Source organism: Amphiprion ocellaris, chromosome 22 (assembly GCF_022539595.1).
Source record: "Amphiprion ocellaris isolate individual 3 ecotype Okinawa chromosome 22, ASM2253959v1, whole genome shotgun sequence".
In the NCBI taxonomy this organism is placed as follows: domain Eukaryota; kingdom Metazoa; phylum Chordata; class Actinopteri; family Pomacentridae; genus Amphiprion; species Amphiprion ocellaris.
The window spans coordinates 26,558,618-26,576,967 of record NC_072787.1 but is presented as its reverse complement, the minus strand read 5'-3'; the positions used below and the strand labels follow the sequence as shown (position 1 = coordinate 26,576,967).

At 40.5% G+C, this 18,350-nt stretch overlaps 2 protein-coding genes across 4 annotated transcripts; one reads left to right on the top strand and one right to left on the bottom strand.

Moving 5' to 3' along the window:
* Positions 1 to 1,239: 1,239 nt before the first annotated feature.
* cldn11b (claudin 11b) lies at positions 1,240 to 6,584 on the top strand. The gene is made up of 3 exons (XM_023292988.3): positions 1,240 to 2,019; positions 3,924 to 4,088; positions 4,458 to 6,584. Exons 1-3 carry the CDS (start codon positions 1,794 to 1,796, stop codon positions 4,715 to 4,717), a joined length of 651 nt encoding a protein of 216 aa, XP_023148756.1. The 5' UTR covers positions 1,240 to 1,793; the 3' UTR covers positions 4,718 to 6,584.
* On the bottom strand, positions 6,571 to 17,176 carry slc7a14b (solute carrier family 7 member 14b). Of its 3 annotated transcripts, XR_008600344.1 has the most exons (11): positions 17,051 to 17,176; positions 16,381 to 16,447; positions 14,337 to 14,776; positions 12,974 to 13,210; positions 12,664 to 12,881; positions 11,582 to 11,728; positions 11,024 to 11,232; positions 10,826 to 10,912; positions 9,258 to 10,042; positions 7,583 to 8,582; positions 6,571 to 7,530 (listed from the first exon to the last, which is right to left on the bottom strand). XR_008600344.1 is itself a non-coding variant. In XM_035958507.2 (10 exons), the coding sequence occupies exons 3-10, from the start codon at positions 14,635 to 14,637 to the stop codon at positions 8,206 to 8,208; spliced, it is 2,361 nt and encodes a 786-aa protein (XP_035814400.1). In that variant the 5' UTR covers positions 14,638 to 14,776; positions 16,381 to 16,447; positions 17,051 to 17,176; the 3' UTR covers positions 6,571 to 8,205. The 3 variants fall into 3 exon arrangements, 2 of the variants coding, with proteins under 2 accessions (XP_035814400.1, XP_023148754.1); XM_035958507.2 differs by having other exon boundaries at positions 6,571 to 8,582; XM_023292986.3 differs by lacking the exon at positions 10,826 to 10,912 and having other exon boundaries at positions 6,571 to 8,582.
* Positions 17,177 to 18,350: the final 1,174 nt, after the last annotated feature.

Below are 18,350 nucleotides of genomic sequence, written 5' to 3'. Positions count from 1 at the left end.
CTCTTATTTTACAAATGTTCCATTTTATTAAATTATATTAAGTAAGTATTAATTTACATCTTGGCTGTAAAAATAACACAACAAACCAAAACTGTGCAAAACATCCACATCAAAAATTTACATTTTTTCAGAAATAATTTTTTTACAGCATTTAACCATAAAATTTTATATTTTTTCACTGTAAATCAGCAAAAAATTAATAATTATTTTACAGGTATTTCCCGATATTTTTCTGATTTTTCCTGTTTTGTTAAATTATATAAAATAAATATTAATTTGCATTTTAACTTTTAAAAAAATAGAATAAACAGCCACATAAAAAGCTGGCATTTTTTTCAAAAAGTTTTAACTTTTTTTTAAAACAGATTTTCCCTGTTTTTTTATTACAGAAAGTAATTATTAATTTATATTTTTACCATAAAAAAACAATAAGGGGCCAACACTGTAAATAACATTAGCATTGAAAATCTCCATTTTTTAAAAAATGTTTACAGTTTACAGCATTTAACTGTGAAATTACACATTTCTTTTACTGTAAATCAACAAAAAATCATGATTTTACAGTTAAATTATAGATAAAAAATACTAATTTTACACATTAACCATAAAATGGCCCAATATTGTAATAAACACATCAAATGTTAATATTTTTTCCAAAAAAATCTGGGTTTTTTTTGTTTTTTTCTTTACAGATTTTTCCTGTTTTGTTAAATTATATAAAATAAGTATTAATTTATGTTAATCATAAAAACTAGCCCAAAACTGTAATAAATGTCAACATGAAAATTTTGCATTTTTCCCCATTTTTTTTACAGCGATTAACCATACTTTTTTCACTGTAAATTTCACTGCAAAAATAAGTATTAATTTACATGTTAACCATAAAAATAACCCCAAACTAATAATGTAATAAACATCCACATCAAAAATCTGCATTTTGTTCTAAAAATATAAAAGAATTTTATTATGAAATTTGTACAGAGTTTATCCATAAAATTTCACTTTTTTCTGTAAATCAGCACAAAAGAAGCATTTATTTTACAGATTTTTTTGATTGAAAAACGGTAAATGTATTTTTTACTGTTATTTTCCACATTTTTTTTTTTTTTTTTTTTTTAACAGGTTTTCACAGTTTTTTTTTTAATTTTTATTTTCCAGTTTCCTGAGGACAGGTGAGCCAGCAGGGGGCTGCAGAGCTACAGGTGATTTCTTTAAACCAGGAGCTGATCTGGATTCTCCTCCCAGACTTCCTTCCTGATCATTTTTCTGCTTCTTTGTGATGGATTTAGGTTTTTGTTTTTGTCTCTGCAGGTCTGGTTTAGGTTAAATCTGTCTCCAGCTCCTATTGGCTCCTGGTCCTTCCTCTGCTCTCCACGCCCAGACACACATCTGATTCCAGGCATTTTTCTGAGGATCGACCCACGGAGAGGAGCTGTTTGCTGATTAATTCAACCTTTTTACACTTTTATCTCCTCTGACACGAAAGAAGCTTTTCTGCAGCTATTTTCAATAAACTCTGTCCTTTTTTTGAGGACCAACGCGCAGATTTTTACTAATTTCTTTAATTTCAATCTTTTTTCAACCTTTTTTTTGCTCATTTCAGACTTTTTGAAGAATGACTTTTTAATTCCTTCAGACAGAAAATAAAGGATCAAAACCCACCGGAGCTAAACGCGAAGAAAGGTTGTTTTTTTTTTCTTTTTTTGGAGCGCGTAAAAACGCACGGGGCTCTCCATCCATCCATTCATCATCCATCCATCATCCATCCTCCATCCATCATCCATCCTCCATCCATGGCGCACATGTGCAGGCAGCTGACCGGCAGCGCTGCGAGCTGCGTGGGCTGGGTGGGTGTGATCGTGGCCACCGCCACCAACGATTGGGTCCGAACCTGCGACTACACGGTGGCGACCTGCGTCCGGATGGACGAGCTGGGCTCCAGGGGCCTCTGGGCGGAGTGCGTCATCTCCCCTGCCCTCTACCACTGCGTGGCCCTGAACCAGATCCTCACTCTGCCCGGTGAGAAAAAAACACACCAAGACAGGCTGGAAAAGCTCCGAGGGCTCAAATGATGAACGAAAACTAACAGAAAATACGTTTAAATAGAGACAGAGCTTTTTTTGGTTGTCTGTTTCTGACATTTGTAACAGTGAATTTGTTGGAGCTGAAAGAGGCAGAAGGAGTGCAAACTGAACTTTATTTTTATTTCTCTTTAAAGGACGCACCGATAGTTAAAAAAGGAGTGGTTTATCAGCTACACTGTAAAAAACAAGTTTTTAAAACTTTTTTCAACTTTTTTTTCAATTTATCAATTTTGTTAGAATATAAAAATATAAAAAATGAGATAAGCTAATAATAATAATACGATGAAAATTAATAAATTACAGAAAAATAAGTAATTTGCAAGTTGACAGTTTTACTAATGTTTAATATTTTTACTGTATAATTTTTGAACAATTTACTTTTTTTAACAGATTTTCTCAGTTTTATTGAATCAAAGCTAAACAGAATATAATAATATAAATAATAAGATCAGCTAATAATAATATGAAGAAGAATATTAAAAAATTAGTTACAGAAAAAAAATAATTTGCATGTTGGCAGTTTTATGAATATAAATTTTTTTTATTGTGATTGATTTTTAACAACTTTAATTTTTTAATTTTTTTATTTTCTCATTTTTGTTAAATGACAGCTAAAAAAAGAATATAATAGTATAAATAATAAGATAAGCTAATATAATAATAAGACGAAGAAGAATATAAATAAAATGCAAAAAAAGTAATTCTTTCATAAATTTTTTACAGCAAGTTTTTTATTACAATGATTATAAATGACAATAATTCACATGCTGATAGTAAAAAAAGAAGCTCAAATAGTCTACATGTTTTATAAATAGAAATCTGCAATTTTTATTTCGTGTGATTATAAAATTACACCATTTTATTGTATTTAAATCAGCTATAAATGTGATTTATTTTACATTATTTTTGCACTATTTTAACAGGATGTAAATGTTACAGTATTCTGTTGATTTTAAAGCTTTTTTCAGATTTTTAGCATTTTTTTACACCTATTAATTTATTTACTTACCTCCTTACTTATTTTTTTATTTAGTTATTTATTCATTTATTTACCAATTATTTAATTAATTTCATTCATTAATTTGAGTATTTATTTATTAGTTTTTCATTTATGTATTTATTCATTTATTAATTTTCTCATGCATTTCTTTATTTAAATACTGATTTTTTTGTTCACCATTATATTTTTATTAATAATCAATAATCTATTTATTTATTTATGTAATAATTAATTAATTTCATTAATACATTTAATTGCTTATTTGTTTATTTATTCACTTATTTATTCATTTATTTTTTAATTTATTTACTTATTTATTTGCTTACTTGCTTGATTTTTATATACTGATTTACTTTTTATTAAAATATTGTTAATTAATTGATGTATTTATTGTCTTATGTATTTATTTACTTATTTCTTTGTTCATTTATTTACCTATGTATTTATTTATTTATTTATCAGTGTTTAAATATTCAGATTTGTCCCCACTGACATGGACAACTTTTACATTTTATTTCTCATTTTGTACTACACAAATCAAACACACAATCCACAAATGGATGTTTTAACTTTAGTTCTTCTGGACTTTTACTCCTGAATTCCTCTCAGGCACGTTTTTTATTAAGAACACTTGAACTCGATCGCAGAACGAATGTCTGGTTTTCAGTCTGAGAGCCAGATGTGGAGAAGCTGAGCAGATGTTTCTTCTGTGTGTTACTGTGTATGTTAATGTATGTTAATGTGTGTTACTGTGTGTTCATTAGTGTGTTTATTGTGTATTTATGTGGGTTACTGTGCATTTATGTGTGTTTATTTGAGTGTTATTGTGTGTCTTCCAGCCTACATCCAGGCTTCCAGGGCCCTGATGATCCTGGCCTGCCTCCTCGGCCTCCCCTCCATGCTGCTGGTTCTTCTCTCCATGCGCTGCGTTCGGCTGCAGAACGATTCGATGGAGGTGAAGCGACGTCGAGCTCGAGTGGGAGGAGTCCTGTATCTCATCATGGGTCAGTAGTTTGGACAGCTGTAGTTTTAGATGGGAGTTTGGGGTTTTAGAAGACAGTAGTTTGGTTTTAGAGGACAGTATTTTGGTTTTAGAAGACAGTATTTTGGTTTTAGAGGACAGTGTTTTCAGGATTTACCGTGCTCTGATCTTTCCCAGCTGCTGCAGGAGGGATGTAGGGAGGTCAGGGTCTGGCAGCTTCATCCTGCCGGCTTCATCTATCAGACAGTCCCACTTCCTGTGGGATGAGACAGGTTCTTCCTGTCTACAGCCTCTGGACAGACAGACAGACAGACAGACACATTACTTACAAACTCAGACACTGAAGATAAACTGCACTGAACATTCTTCTTGTGTTTGTGTTTGAAACCAGCCGTGTGCGGCATCATTTCCACCGTCTGGTTCCCCATCGGCGCCCACCAGGCCGAGGGTCTGATGTCCTTCGGCTTCTCGCTGTACGCCGGCTGGGTCGGCTCGGCCCTCTGCCTCCTGGGCGGTTCGGTCATCCTGTGCTGTCAGGGCCTCGATCCGGGGACCCCGAGCCGGGACAACAGCTTCTACTACTCCAGGCAGAGGGGCACCGCCACGCCGCTGGACCCGCCGGCCAACCACGCCAAGAGCGCCAGAGTGTGAAGGACCGGGCCTCCATCACCACGTCAGCATTTATACTCTACTTATACAAATTTAAGAGTGATTTCTAATAAAGAAATGTCTTAAAGTCGAAAATTGGCCAAAAAAAAAACTTAATTTTGTACTTTAAAATGCAAAAAACTAAAAATATAGAACGGTAGAGTCAAAACAGTGCCTCAAACTCAAACTGTAGTTTCATTTCCTGTATATAGTGGAGGGTGGGGTAAGATGAGCCTGTGGGTTAGTTGAGCTGCTCCTTGTTTCTAGAAAACCAACAAACTGGTTGCGTGACCAAACATTTTTGAAGACACATCCAGTCTACTTTAAGGAGAAGGAGCACATTTTAGTGAACAAAACAGTTTTTAGATGTTCAAAGTAAATTTGGTTTCATGAGTGTCTGAACAATTATTGAGACATCTGAAACTATTTAACATGTTTTAATGCATTAGTGAGCTACAATGTGAGGCTAAAGTGTTAGCATGAATTTAGCTCTAAATTGCCTGGATGATGCACAAATGGTGGCCACCTATGATTATTGGTAAATAATCACATTACTATATTTATATATTGTATTTTTCCATTTTACGACCAAAATGATTTTGATTTTGAGACCAGAGGAAGACAGACGGGGTTTCAACTTCTCTTAAGGATTGTAGGAGAAGTAAAGAATGGGAAGATGAAGATCGACAGAATGACTTTAACCCTTTGATGCACAGTGTGTGTCAGGAGATACTCATTTTCCATTGCATTTGGTTCACTTTTGACCCATGTTGTGCATCAAAGGGGTAAAGAGATTCATGGCCAATAACTAACCAGAACAGGGCTCGAGAGAACAGGCTCTGCCCACCAGGTCTCGGATGAACAAATAGAGACAGATGTTTTATTATATGAGGTATAACATTTCCAATTGATGGCACAATTTATCCCAACATATTTTATCCACAAGCTCAATTTCCCCTTACTGGGGGCAAGTTGAACCAATGGCTTCCACCTATGATTATTTGTAAACAATTATATTACTGTAGATCTACAACTATATGTTAAATAATAGCCAAGTTTTGGTAAAATGACAGTAAAATGTGTCCACTTTGACTGTGATTTGTTCCAAAATTTGCCATCTGTGGGCCTCATTGAAGGAAAAGTTTAAAGTTCTACATTTTATCTTTAAATACACTTTTTAAGAGGTTGTTTGGTCTTGAATTTGTCTTGCTTTGATATGACTTCAGCATAATTGATGGCACAATTTACCCCAACATATGTTCTCCAAAGGCTCATTTTACGCCAAGTTGAGCCAAGAAAACATTTTTTTCCCAGAAAGTCATATTTTAAAAACTGTTCATTTCAGATCCAAACCAATTATTCCCAGGGAAACCCCACATCGTGAAGTATTTGTTTTATTTTGCCTCCATTGTAACGACACCTCCCGGAAAAACTGGTTCATCTTACTCCCGTCTCCCCTACAGTATTTCACAATTTACTAACTTTATTTCCTGTCAGAGCAAAATGTGACAATTTCTTTTCTTTTTTATTGTTGTTGTTGACTTTCTGCCTGTTTAACTGATCATGACTCAGGTGAATCATGTCCTGTCAGGAGGTTTAGATGAGATCAGCATTTCTTTGTCTTTACATGATTTTATTACTGTTTAAGTCAATAAGCTTCTGTCATTTCAGTGACTTTATTATTATTCTTTAAATTTGTTTAGCAGAGTTTTACCTGCTTCTATTTAATCCCAAACAGGTTTTGTCTTACATGTAACTATCATTTTTACGAGTTTTCACTCTTCATACTTACAGCATGATCAACATATATCAGCCTGCACTGTAAGATTTGTGCCCAGCCCTACAAATAATAAACATTTTTCCTGAAAAAGAGTCCCAGGATAATATTTTTGTCACTCAAAATGAGACATTTATTCCCAAAAAAACAAACACCTGTCTTCATTTTCACACTTTGCCTCTGCAGACGCTAAATAACACCATTCACCCAAACAGGAAAAACACCAAGTGCACAAACAAAACTTAAAGGAAAAGCTGAATCAGCATGTGGCGTTCACCGTCTAATAAAGGTGAGCAACCACAGGGAGTCTGAAAAAAGAAAACGAAAAATCATGTTCTTGAGACTGATGGTTTGATTAGTTCTAATGTCCAGTAATGGACATAAGTTTGACAGATTCCTGGTCAGTTAGCAACAACTCTCTTGCTGTATCCCTTTTTGTCAAGTGCCAAGAATGGGTTAAAGTGTTCTACAGATTAGCTGTAGTACTGTTAAATAATGTACCAACATGAGGAGGTGGTCACTCAGACTATGGGTAGTCCATGTTGGTGAACAGAGAGCATTTTGGGGGTTTAGCTAGCAACGGGCACCATGACAGAGACTTCTACGAGGCTTAATGGTCGACTAGAGCTAATGTGTTAACGACAAACGGGGATCCACTAGGACAACGTTTCTAGATCCCAGGGCTTAATTTGTGCTTCATTTTTTTCTGTCTTCTTGTCATTTCAGAATTCTCTTCTTTTAGGCACTGCTGAGTGATATTTTAGTTCAAATTATGTGTTGATTTTACATATACAACTTAAGCACAAATTAACTGTGAACCAAAAATGCTTTCAGTCATCTGGTGTCGATTTAAAATTTTATATCATTATTTAAAGCATAATTTATTGGGTGTATTGAACTAGCAGTGGATCAGAGTTTTTTATGTCTCTTAGAAGATGTTTGGGACAGACAAAGTCTATCTATCTATCTATCTATCTATCTATCTATCTATCTATCTATCTATCTATCTATCTATCTATCTATCTATCTATCTATCTATCTATCTATCTATCTATCTATCTATCTATCTATCTATCTATCTATCTATCTACAAAGAAAACAACAGGTGGTCTAAGAATTATTTCCATAGCTGTAAATCAGGGATGATTTTTGATCCTCAAAGGCACACACAGAACTGTTTGATCGCTCTTCATATTTGAAGAGAAGCGAGAGGCTAAAGAACAAGAGGAATTTCTGAATGACATTAGGCATGAATCTAGGACTAGATCTGATGATGTCAAAAATGAAACCTGAACCTCTTTAGCATGAAATGGTTGGCTAAAGGGAGTAAAATATCTCCAGCTTGGACTGTAACTTCATCACTTCATTAGAAGCTAACAGGAAAACAGAAAACCACATAAAAGCAGAAGAACGTGCAGGTTTGTCTTCTCCGTCCTGTACAGAGTTGTTGCTCTTCTTGTGCTAACTCTTGATGCAACGCTATAAACTGTATTGCAACACCGCAGCGTCTCCCACAAATATGCAGCTTGACAGTGTTGATGTGTTTGCTGAAGTGATTCAGCGAGACGTGTGGGAGGTTTCCACCGTATCCGTCTTCTTCTTCCACTGAAACATCCAAGCTGAGTAGACAAAATGATGCGTTCACTGGTAATTAATGACAAATGTTCTCGCTAAGTGTGACTTTGTTGAATAAAATGTTCGGGTTCTCCTGTATTCAGTCCTCCTCTTCGTCGTCAAACCCATAATTGGTCCTTCCTCTGGACCTGTTGCCTCTGCTTTCATACTGGCCTCCAGACTGGTATCCATGCTGGTCCCCATTACCCTCATACTGCTGCTGCTCCGCCTCCTGGTCCTCGTACTGGTTCTGCTGCTGGTGTTGCTGCTGGTAGTGGTGGCCCTTCTCCTCCGGGGCCGACCAGCCCTGGTAGGGCGCCTCGTCCTGCTCCTGGGGGTAGAGGTCGTCATCGGGGGAGAAGGTGTCGTCCAGGTGGTCGTCATAGCGCTGGTAGGAGCTGGCGTGGGCCTGCTGCTCGCGGGCATCCAGCTCCAGCGTACTATGCCAGACTCCATAACAACCGTAGATCAGCAGACCTGAGGACGGACAGCGGTAAATGTTGTGGTCAGGGCAGCAGGTAGAGACATCTGGGGAGTTTTATTAACCTTTAATGAAACTCACATGAAGGGGAACATCTGCCAACCAATAGAACCTGGATACAAGCTTCACATGTACAATATGTACATGTGGCGTAACACCAAGTTTTCTCATCCGTTGTCACGCAACATGGATCACTAACCACCCCCAGGTTTAAAACACATCATAAAAGTTGGTATTTTTGGATTAATCACAAATTTACTGAAGTACCAATAATGTCAGTTTGTTTAAAAATCTAGTTTTCAGAGTTTCATGAGTCATTATACACCCATCAAATTTCAAATAATCCACGTACAAAATAGTAAAACATGCAGTTGTTCTGAGACCAAATCTAAAAAAAACTGGGAGAAAAGAATGTTTGAAAATATTTTTTAAAATGCCCAAATAAGTCTGGAGTTCCTCCTACAATGCCAATTAACTCTTGTTCCACCCCACTGATGACCAAACTGAATCTCAAATAAAACAGTTAAAATCTCCTTTTTTTTGGTGTCAGAGATGGTAGAGTGGAAATAGTTCTAAAAATTTTAGAATTTGAGATGGACTGACTCTTCTTTTTCTTAACCCATTATTTTTTATATCAACACATATTAATACAGTTCCAATCCAGAACTCACCTATGAGGCACCAGATGGTGAACCTGGCCCAGGTGAGCGGAGACAGTTTTAGCATGAGGTAGCTGTTGACCAATATGGCCGCAGCAGGGACGAAGGGCACGCATGGCGCCATGTAAGGCAGCCTCCTCGGACTCTCTGGCTGCTGTATGATCAGAACCAAAAGCTTCACCAAAGAACCCGCCATCAGCGTCGCCATCAGGCCTGAAAACACTGCCCCAACCCCTGAACCCTGCTCAACGCCAAATATGACGGTGGACCAGAGGAAGAAGGACGTGAAGAAGAGGAGGAGGGTACATCTGGTCACTATTCGGCCGCTGGCGGGGGTAGGTCGTGCTGAGGCGTTGGGCATTCCCAGCCACAGCCGCAGGGTGCAGTAATGACCTCCCAGGAGCCTTTTCAGCAGCGAGGCGTGGCCAGTGTGGAAATCAGAGTCGTCTCCCTCCCCCTGAGTCCCGCCGGCGTGGTAAGAAGACGATCCGTCATTGTCGGAGCCGCCGATCAGGATTTGGTCGTCTTTGGTGGGGACGGTTTCGCCGTCCTGCTGCTTCAGGCCGTCCACGTCCACCTCAGAGTTGTACTGGTGGGTGTCGATGTGTTCATCGGGCTGGTAGCGCAGCAGGAGCACACAGACGCTGACCAGAGTGTAAGCCAGCAGGGTGCCGATGGACATCATCTCGATCAGGTCTCTGAGGCTCACCAGCAGGGCGAGGACGGCCGCCATAGTCCCCGAAACCACACAGGCCACTGCCGGAGTGTGTGTGAGCGCCGACACATGTGACAGGAACCTGCAAATACAAACACCAACAAAAAATGTAAAAACTCATGTTGAAGCTTCCTCATCCTGATCAAAAAGCCCCAAAGCTGTTAGTGGTGTGTACGGTCCCACGTATTGTCAAAAGTCGAGACACTGGATGATATCGTACCACCACCATCAGGACCTTATGGTGCTTTTCCACTAGCACCTACTCAGCTCCACTCGGCTCGACTCTACTCAGTTTGTGAGGTTTTCCATCAGGACGTAGTACCTGGTACCAGGTACTATTGTAGTTCCTACTCAGCCGGGGTTCCCAGCGAGCTGAGTTGAGCCGATAATGTGACATCTACAGAGTGCAGGCCACTGATTGGACAGGGAGTGACGACACACGAGAGCGACTCCTTCACCAAAACCGGTGAGTGTTTTGTGACTACAAGAAATTTTTACATTACTTATCTCATTGGTGGCAAGCTCACTTTAAACAAGTATATTTTGAAAGTAACGTAGTTGTCTCCTGTATACAGACAATAAGCTAGCAAGTTAGCCATCAATGCTAACTCCGTGGCCGGGCTGCTGTGCTATGATGACTCCACCCATGAGGAGGTACTCAACTGTAATGGAAAACGACCTAAACCAAGTCAAGTAGAGTCAAGGTGAATGTCTGGATTATACCCCTTTATTCCTGTGACCCAGTGGGGCATGGACACAGGACCTTTAGGGATGTCCTGTTCTTTGGCCACTTTAGCTCAAACAAACATAACTCCTCACCCACCCTACTCACTAGATTTAACTCCTTGTGACTTCTTCTTCTTACCCAAAATGTACTTCAAGTTGAAGCGTTGCCATTTCGACACAGTTCAGGAGATTCAGACATCGCAGGAGCACTGGGAGTGGTGTAACGCTGCACAAGGAGGCTACTTTGATGAGGATGGCAACCAGACAATGTTTTTTTCCCACAGGCACAATCTCTGAATTTTTCCATCACCCGTTGCATGTTTGTGTGCATCCTTACCTGAACAGCAGTCCGTCCCGGGACATGGCGTAGATGACTCTGGGCATCGGAAACAGGGAGCCCAGCAGGGAGACGGTGAGTCCAGCTATGGAGCCAACAGCCACGATGTACTTCCCCACCATGAAGCCATGAACAGCAAACATCTCCATGAGAGGAGCTGAGCCATCGATCAGGTTATAGGGAACCATGAGGGTCAGGATGACACTCACCTGTGGAGAGGAAAGATGTGGAGAAGCATGAGGCTAAAACTGCCCATGATCAGTAAGAAAGCACCTGATTTCCATCTCTGGGGTGACTGTAACTCAGCAGCCTTGTTAAATACCCTCAGATGGAGAGTTGGGCCCCTTCGTGTGCTGTTTTGTGCAACTTTTGTTTCCCTGAAGGTAGAGAATGCAAAACTAGCATTGATGGGTTGAAAAAAACCAACATTCACCTTTACCTGAAGGCCACCATTGAGAATGTTTAATGGAAATCAGCACATTTCAGTTGCCAAATGTTAAACAAAAACATTCTCATTTTCTTCTGTAAAAGCTAAAACATGGACAGCAGTAAACTGACCGACACGTAGGCGGTGAGGCAGGTGACCAGCGAGGCGGTGATGGCGTAGGGGATGGAGGTGTTGGGGTTTTTTGCTTCCTCTCCAGTCGTTGCGATGATGTCGAAGCCGATGAAAGCGTAGAAACAGGTTGCCGCACCTTGCATCACCTGAGCAGGAACACCAAACCAGTGAAGATCTCACAGAACATTTTGACCAATTAACTTTTTTTTTTACGTCTGACATGAGGAAGTGTTGCTGCCTCTACATGATGTTACAGATCAGTTTGGAGGTTTGGCTTCAGCATCTTTAACCTAGTCTCACCCACCGGATGTAGACCGTGGGGATAAACTGGGCACTGGTGGCGTATTCCACATGACTTTCTCCCTCCCTTCCACTATCTATGTGTTACTGGTTTTGAAATCCCATTCAATACGGAAAACAACAACAACAACAACAACTCCCAGGCTAGCAAACTACATGCTGAAATTTTCAAGCTTTGCCAAGGACACACTGCTAGTTTTTTTTTGCTGTGAATTAGCCTGCCTGCAAATATTCCACCAAAACAATTCCATCCATCCATCCATCCAACGCTTAATCCTCATCAGGGTTGCGGGGGGCTGGAGTCTATCCCAGCTGACTTAGTGTGAAGGCAGGGGACACCTTGGACAGGTTACAGTCTATCATAGAGTTACATATACAGACAAACAATCACACTTTCACACCTATGGACAATTTAGAGTTATCAGTTAACTTGCAGCATGTTTTAGGATTGTGGGAGGAAGCCGGAGTACCCAGAGAAAACCCACACATGCACAGGAAGAACATGCAAACTCCATGCAGAAAGATCCCAGGAAGGCTGGGATGTGAACCAGGGATCTTCTAGCTGCAAGGCAACAGTACTAACCACCAAACCACTGTGCAGCCCCAAAACAATTCCCCTGTTACTATTTTGCAGGAACACCATGACTGCATCCTGGGCTTAGCGCCACCCAAGACAACTGTGACAGGTTTAAAGAGGTTCCCTCTGTAGCAGAATGAAATTGAAGTTAGGCAGTAGAGAATGGTCTGACTACACCTCAGGCTATCTTTAACAAGATCTCACCCCTGACCAGCCGTATGGCAGGAAGTTGCCGTCCTGCCAGTTGCTGACAGAGAGGAAAAAAAGTCCGGCGATGATCATAAAAACCCAGACCACGAGGTTGACAGCATTCAGGACGTTGTTGAAGCCCACCGACTTACGCACACCGAGGGCAATGATGGCTGTAACCAAAAGGGCGATAAAGAGGGCCAGCAGGTCGGGGTAAGTGTCCTCACCCTTACCTGGGGCAAAAAGAGACACAGCAACACTTTAATGAAGATATAAAAAGGAAAAATGACAAGAAGATCTGATGTGTGGCTTTGTCTGCACTGACCGAGTCCTCTGAGCGTGCCCAGGTGTGTTATCATGTAGTTACTGATGCTGTGATTGGCCAGAGAGTCGAACATGCTGCTGAGAGCCGACGCCCCCGCCGCTGTGCCGATCAGGTACTCCAGGATCAGATTCCAGCCAATGAAAAACGCCACAAACTCCCCGACTGTAACGTAGCTGTAGGTGTAGGCCGAGCCGGTCGTTTTAGGGACCCGGACACCAAACTCTGCGTAGCACACACCTGCAGGGAAAACACAGGTTAGGGCACAATGGATTGAACATTTTCCAAAGTATAGTTTCATTCCAAGGTATTATTAGATGGAATGAAAAGGAATTAAACAATAAAATAAAATAAAAGTCTTGCATTCAAAATTTTCCTCAAGTACAAGTAAATAAACGTTGCTATTTACAAACATAACTGCAGAATAGAATATTAGCAAAAGATTTTTCTTAGATTATAACTGATCTGTAAAGTATTAGTGAATGTTTAATTAACCCTCATTAAAGCTAATAGGAAATAAAAGGAGATAACAGAACTATCAGAAGCGAACAGGAGGGAGCTATTGTAGCTATCATGAGTTAGCAGACGCCATTAGGAGCTAGCAGGAATTATCTGGAGCTAATGCAGGCTATCTGTAGCTAACAGGAAATACCAGGAGATAAAAAGATCTGACTGGAGCTATTTGTAGCTACCATTAGCTAGCAGGTGCCATTAGGAGTTAACAAGAGCTATCTGGAGCTATTGGTAGCTATCATTAGCTAGCAGACGCCATAAGGAGTTAACAAGAGCTATCCAAAGCTATTTGTAGCTACCATTAGCTAGCAGGTGCCACTAAGAGTTAACAAGCACTATCTGGAGCTATTTGTAGCTACCATGAGTTAGCAGATGCCATTAGTAGCTAACAGGAACTATCTGGATCTAATACAGGCTATCTGTAGTCAACAAGAGCTAACAAGAAATACCAGGAGATAACAAGATCTGACTGAAGGTATTTGTAGCTACCATGAGTTAGCAGGCGGCAATAAGAGCTAACAAGTGCTATCTGGAGCTAATACGGGCAAGCTAATAGGAAACACCAGGTGCTAACTGGACTTAACAAAAGTTAATAGGAGATAACAATAGCATTAGCAGCATTGGTTCGCTCAACTTTACTTATTTGTAATTTTGATGTTAGAGGTCCTAAATGGTGCTATCAGAGAGGGAAACCATATAAAGAGCATTTAGACTGAACATGCTCCTAAAATACTGCACTAGACAGAAGGACAAAATAAGAAGTACACTAAAATCAAAGTACTAGCTCCTAAAATTCTCCTTGAGTAGACATACTTTCCTGCTTCCCACCCCCGGCCACCTCTCGGCCTCTTACCCGACAGTATGGACGCCACCGCTGCAATGATGAAGGACAGGATGACCCCTGGCCCGGCCATCGCCTTGGCAACCAGCCCAGCCACCACATACATCCCCGTGCCGACGCAGCTGCCCACCCCGAGCGACACCAGGTCCACGGTGGTCAGGACCTTGGCCAGGCCCACCGCCGACCCCTCGGCCAGCTCGGTGAGGTCGTCGGAGCCGTGAGCCATGGAGCCCACCGGCTTGGTCCTCAGCATGCGGGAGTACATGTTGTACCAGGCGTCGCCCAGAGACACCCTGCCGAGCCACGCCGCCATGACAACGCCTGGTCGTTACCTGCTGATGCTAGTGTGCTACTCCCTCTACCTGCCCGCTGTCGTTGCTTCTATCATGGTTCAGTCGTCATTGTGGTCGTCTCCTCACACCTGGCCAGAGTCCAAACAGAGACCTGAAACTCTGTAAACACACAACAACGTGTTTTAGGATGAATCAGAAGGTTTAATGAGCAGAACTGACGGATTTTAACATTTTATATCCCCTTGTGTTCGTTTTGAGCGTCTTTATGGTTGTTCTGAGTTTCTTTGTTGTCATTTTGAGTCTCTTTGACGTTTCAAACCTCCTTGTGGTCATTTTGCGTCTTTTTGTGGCTGTTTCTAACATCACTGTGGTTGTTTCAAATCTCTTTGTGGTCGTTTTGTGTCTTCTTTCCATTGTTTTGTGTCTCTAATTAGTATTTTGAGTCTTTGTAAATGTTTTGTGCCTCTTTGTGGTCTTCTTCTGAGTCTTTATGGTCATTTTGAATCTCTTTGTGGTCATTTCAAAACTTCATTTGATTCTTTTGAGTCTGTGGGTTTTTGAGTCTGTGGGTGTTTCAACCCTCGTTGTGATTGTTTTGAGTATCTTTTTACATTTTCTGGGTCTCTTTGTGGACATTTAAGTCTCTCTGATCTTTTTGGAGCATATTTCTTTTGGTAATTTGGACATTTTGAATCTCTGTGGTTGTCTTGAGTCTCATTATTGTCATTTTGTGTCTCTTTGTGGTTGTTTTAAGCTACTTTGTGATCTTTTTGTGTTGTGTTTTTGAGTGTCTTTGCAGTCATTTCAAAACACCTTGTGATTATTTTGAGTATTTTTGTGGCCATTTCTAGTCGGTACGGTCATTTCAAAACTCCCTTTGGTTCTTTTGAGTCTCTCTGTGGTCATTTTGAGTCTGTGGGCATTTCATTCTTTCTTGTGATTGTTTTGAGTCTCTTTCTACCTTTTCTGAATCTCTTTGTGGTCATTTACATCTGTTTGTGATCTTTCTGAGAAGAAAGAATCTCTTCCATGTGTAGTAGTCTTGTATTTCTTTGTACTTATTAATCTCTTGTGTTTTCATCATTAGGAGTCTGACTCTCTGCCACTGCATCGAGCATCTTTGTGTTGATCTTAAGTTTCTTTGTGATTGTTTTGGTTGTGTTTTTGGTCTCATAGTTGTTTTGAGTCTTTTTGTAGTCATTTCAAATCTCCTTGTGTGTGTTTTTTTGCATCTCTGACATCATTTCATGTCACTTTGCAAAGACGTTGCCTTTTGCTGTAGTTGTTTCTTCTTTTGCATCTTATTGTGGTAAAATTTTCCAACTTGAAATGTCAAACTTCTGAGAAACTCCGAACCACTCGGGCCTCTCAGTCTGAGTCCCGTAGGCCTGTCCAGTAATCCTTCCACGGTGATGATGTGAACCAGCAGCTGAAGCTGGGATGGCATCAGCTATTCTGCTCACTCACTAGAGTGAGACTCCCTCTCTGAAACATTCATGAAGACCAAGGATCCACTTTCATGATGGAAAGGTCCGACTGTGGAGGCTAAAACTGAACCGTGAACAGAAAAACTACTAAACTGCTGCTTCAAACTCAAGGAGATGAGTTCAGTCAACACCTGGACTTAGATCAATCTCAAACCAGTATCCACAGGTTGGATTGAAAACCGTGAAGAGTTTGAGAGAAAGTTTGTGGTGTATGAACACTGATAAAAGCACCCCAAAGTAAAGAAGCACACCTGAGCACGCAGGTAAAACACTCACTGGTTGTGTGGTTCCGCTCCTGAGGCCGACTGTGAGGCATTTGATGGAGTCTTTGTCCTTTGCAGAGCTGCAGGAAACAGTGAAGAGAGAAGACAGCAGCATTAAATCATTCAGACCTGATGCCATGTGACCAGGCTGATCAAATATTCAACACCTGAGGCCGAGTGGAGGCGTGTGCATGTAGCTGCCGTCGTTCATTCACAGCAGCGACCACAGAACAGTGTTTGTGTGCAGGTCTGAGAACTGACCAGGTGTGTGAGGAAACTTATCTCACTTTTAAAACCAGCAGGAGAAGATTTACGTCACTTAGACTCGAACCGAAACGTCCACCTGATTCATTTGGTTCAACAGACGCAAGTAAAATGAATACTACGTAGACACAAAACTACTAAGAGGCAAAACTACAAAGAGGCAAAAAGAAACTACAAAGAGACACTGAACAACGACAAAGAGACAGAAAATAACGACAAAGAGACACCAAATGTCTACAAAGACACACTAAATGGCTACAAAGAGAAAAAAGAATATTACAAAGACAAAACTACTAAGAGACAAAACTACAAAGATGTACTAAGCAACTATAAAGGGACAAAAACACAAACAACTACAAAAAGACACAAAACAACCACAAAAAAAACAGGAAACAACTACATGGAGACACAAAGCGTACCATGAGATAGGACAGAACCCCTCTGGACTGGACTTCCTGTCTGGACCAGCAGCTGTATGTCGTGATGTATTGTTGTTGTAATCAGGTGGTGATCTGATCCACGGAGTCAGATTACAGCATTACCTGCAGACACAGTTACACAACGGTTTAAAATGCAGAAACTGGACACTCGGCTGCAGGTTTTAGTCCCACAGACGTCCATTTTCACACCTTCAGGACCAAACGTTGACGATGGGCCTTCCAGTTGTGTTGGTCTGGTCCAGTTGACAGAAGTGGATGATTTGGACACAGACATGGTTCTCATCTGACAGCTTTACAGGTTCACATTATTAATGCAGAATATTTGCCCAATAATATTTGCCTTGGAGGACCCACACTGTCCCAGCAACTGTACAGCTTCAGTGTTTTAAAGTGGATGGATGTCGAATCAGACAAAAAAGAACGACAGAGAGACATAAAATGACTACAAAGAGACATAAAACGACTAAAAGAGACATAAAATGACTACAAAGAGACATAAAATTACTAAAGAGACATAAAATGACTACAAAGAGACACCAAACAACTACAAAGAAACAGAAACTACAAAGAGACACTAAATGGCTACAAAGAGACACTAAATGACTACAAAGAGACAACAGAACCACTAAGACACCCAAAGATGAAATTTTCCCACAAGTCTCTTCTCCTGAAGCAGAGCAACATGTTTTCTCTGCTTCTCTATTTCCACCTGACCACGGTGCTTCCACTCTGATGTTTCTGTAGGTTAAATGTACGTGAACATGACTACAGACTTCTAGAGTTCTGACTGGAGACACCAGCAGCAGCAGCTGAAGGTGGACGCATTCCTGAGGCTACGGGTTTTATACGCAACAGATGAGCTAACGGGACCAAATCCAGACGCCCTGACAGAAAGAGCAGCTCCGAGGCCAACATGCTTTTCTGTTTAAAGGAATAAAAGCTTTCTGTTGACAGTGGCTGCAAGCTTCCAGGAGCTGGAGGTGATGGACGAAGACCTCAACACCATGGAGGAGAGGATGGCTGGAGCTGGAACTAGAGCTGAATAATCTAGATTTGTGTCATGCATCCTTTACAGGAACAAGACAGATGCCAAACAACACGTCTGTATAAAAAGTAATTCAACCTCCTTGGAAGGTTTTCCTTTTTGCAGTCACCTCATTTCACACCTTCGTAGGCATTTTGTGACTCTTTCTGTTCAGTTTGTGTAGCTTTGACTGTTTAATAGTTGTGTTTCAGGTCATTCTGTAGAGTTACACAGACCTCCATGTTTGATTCATAT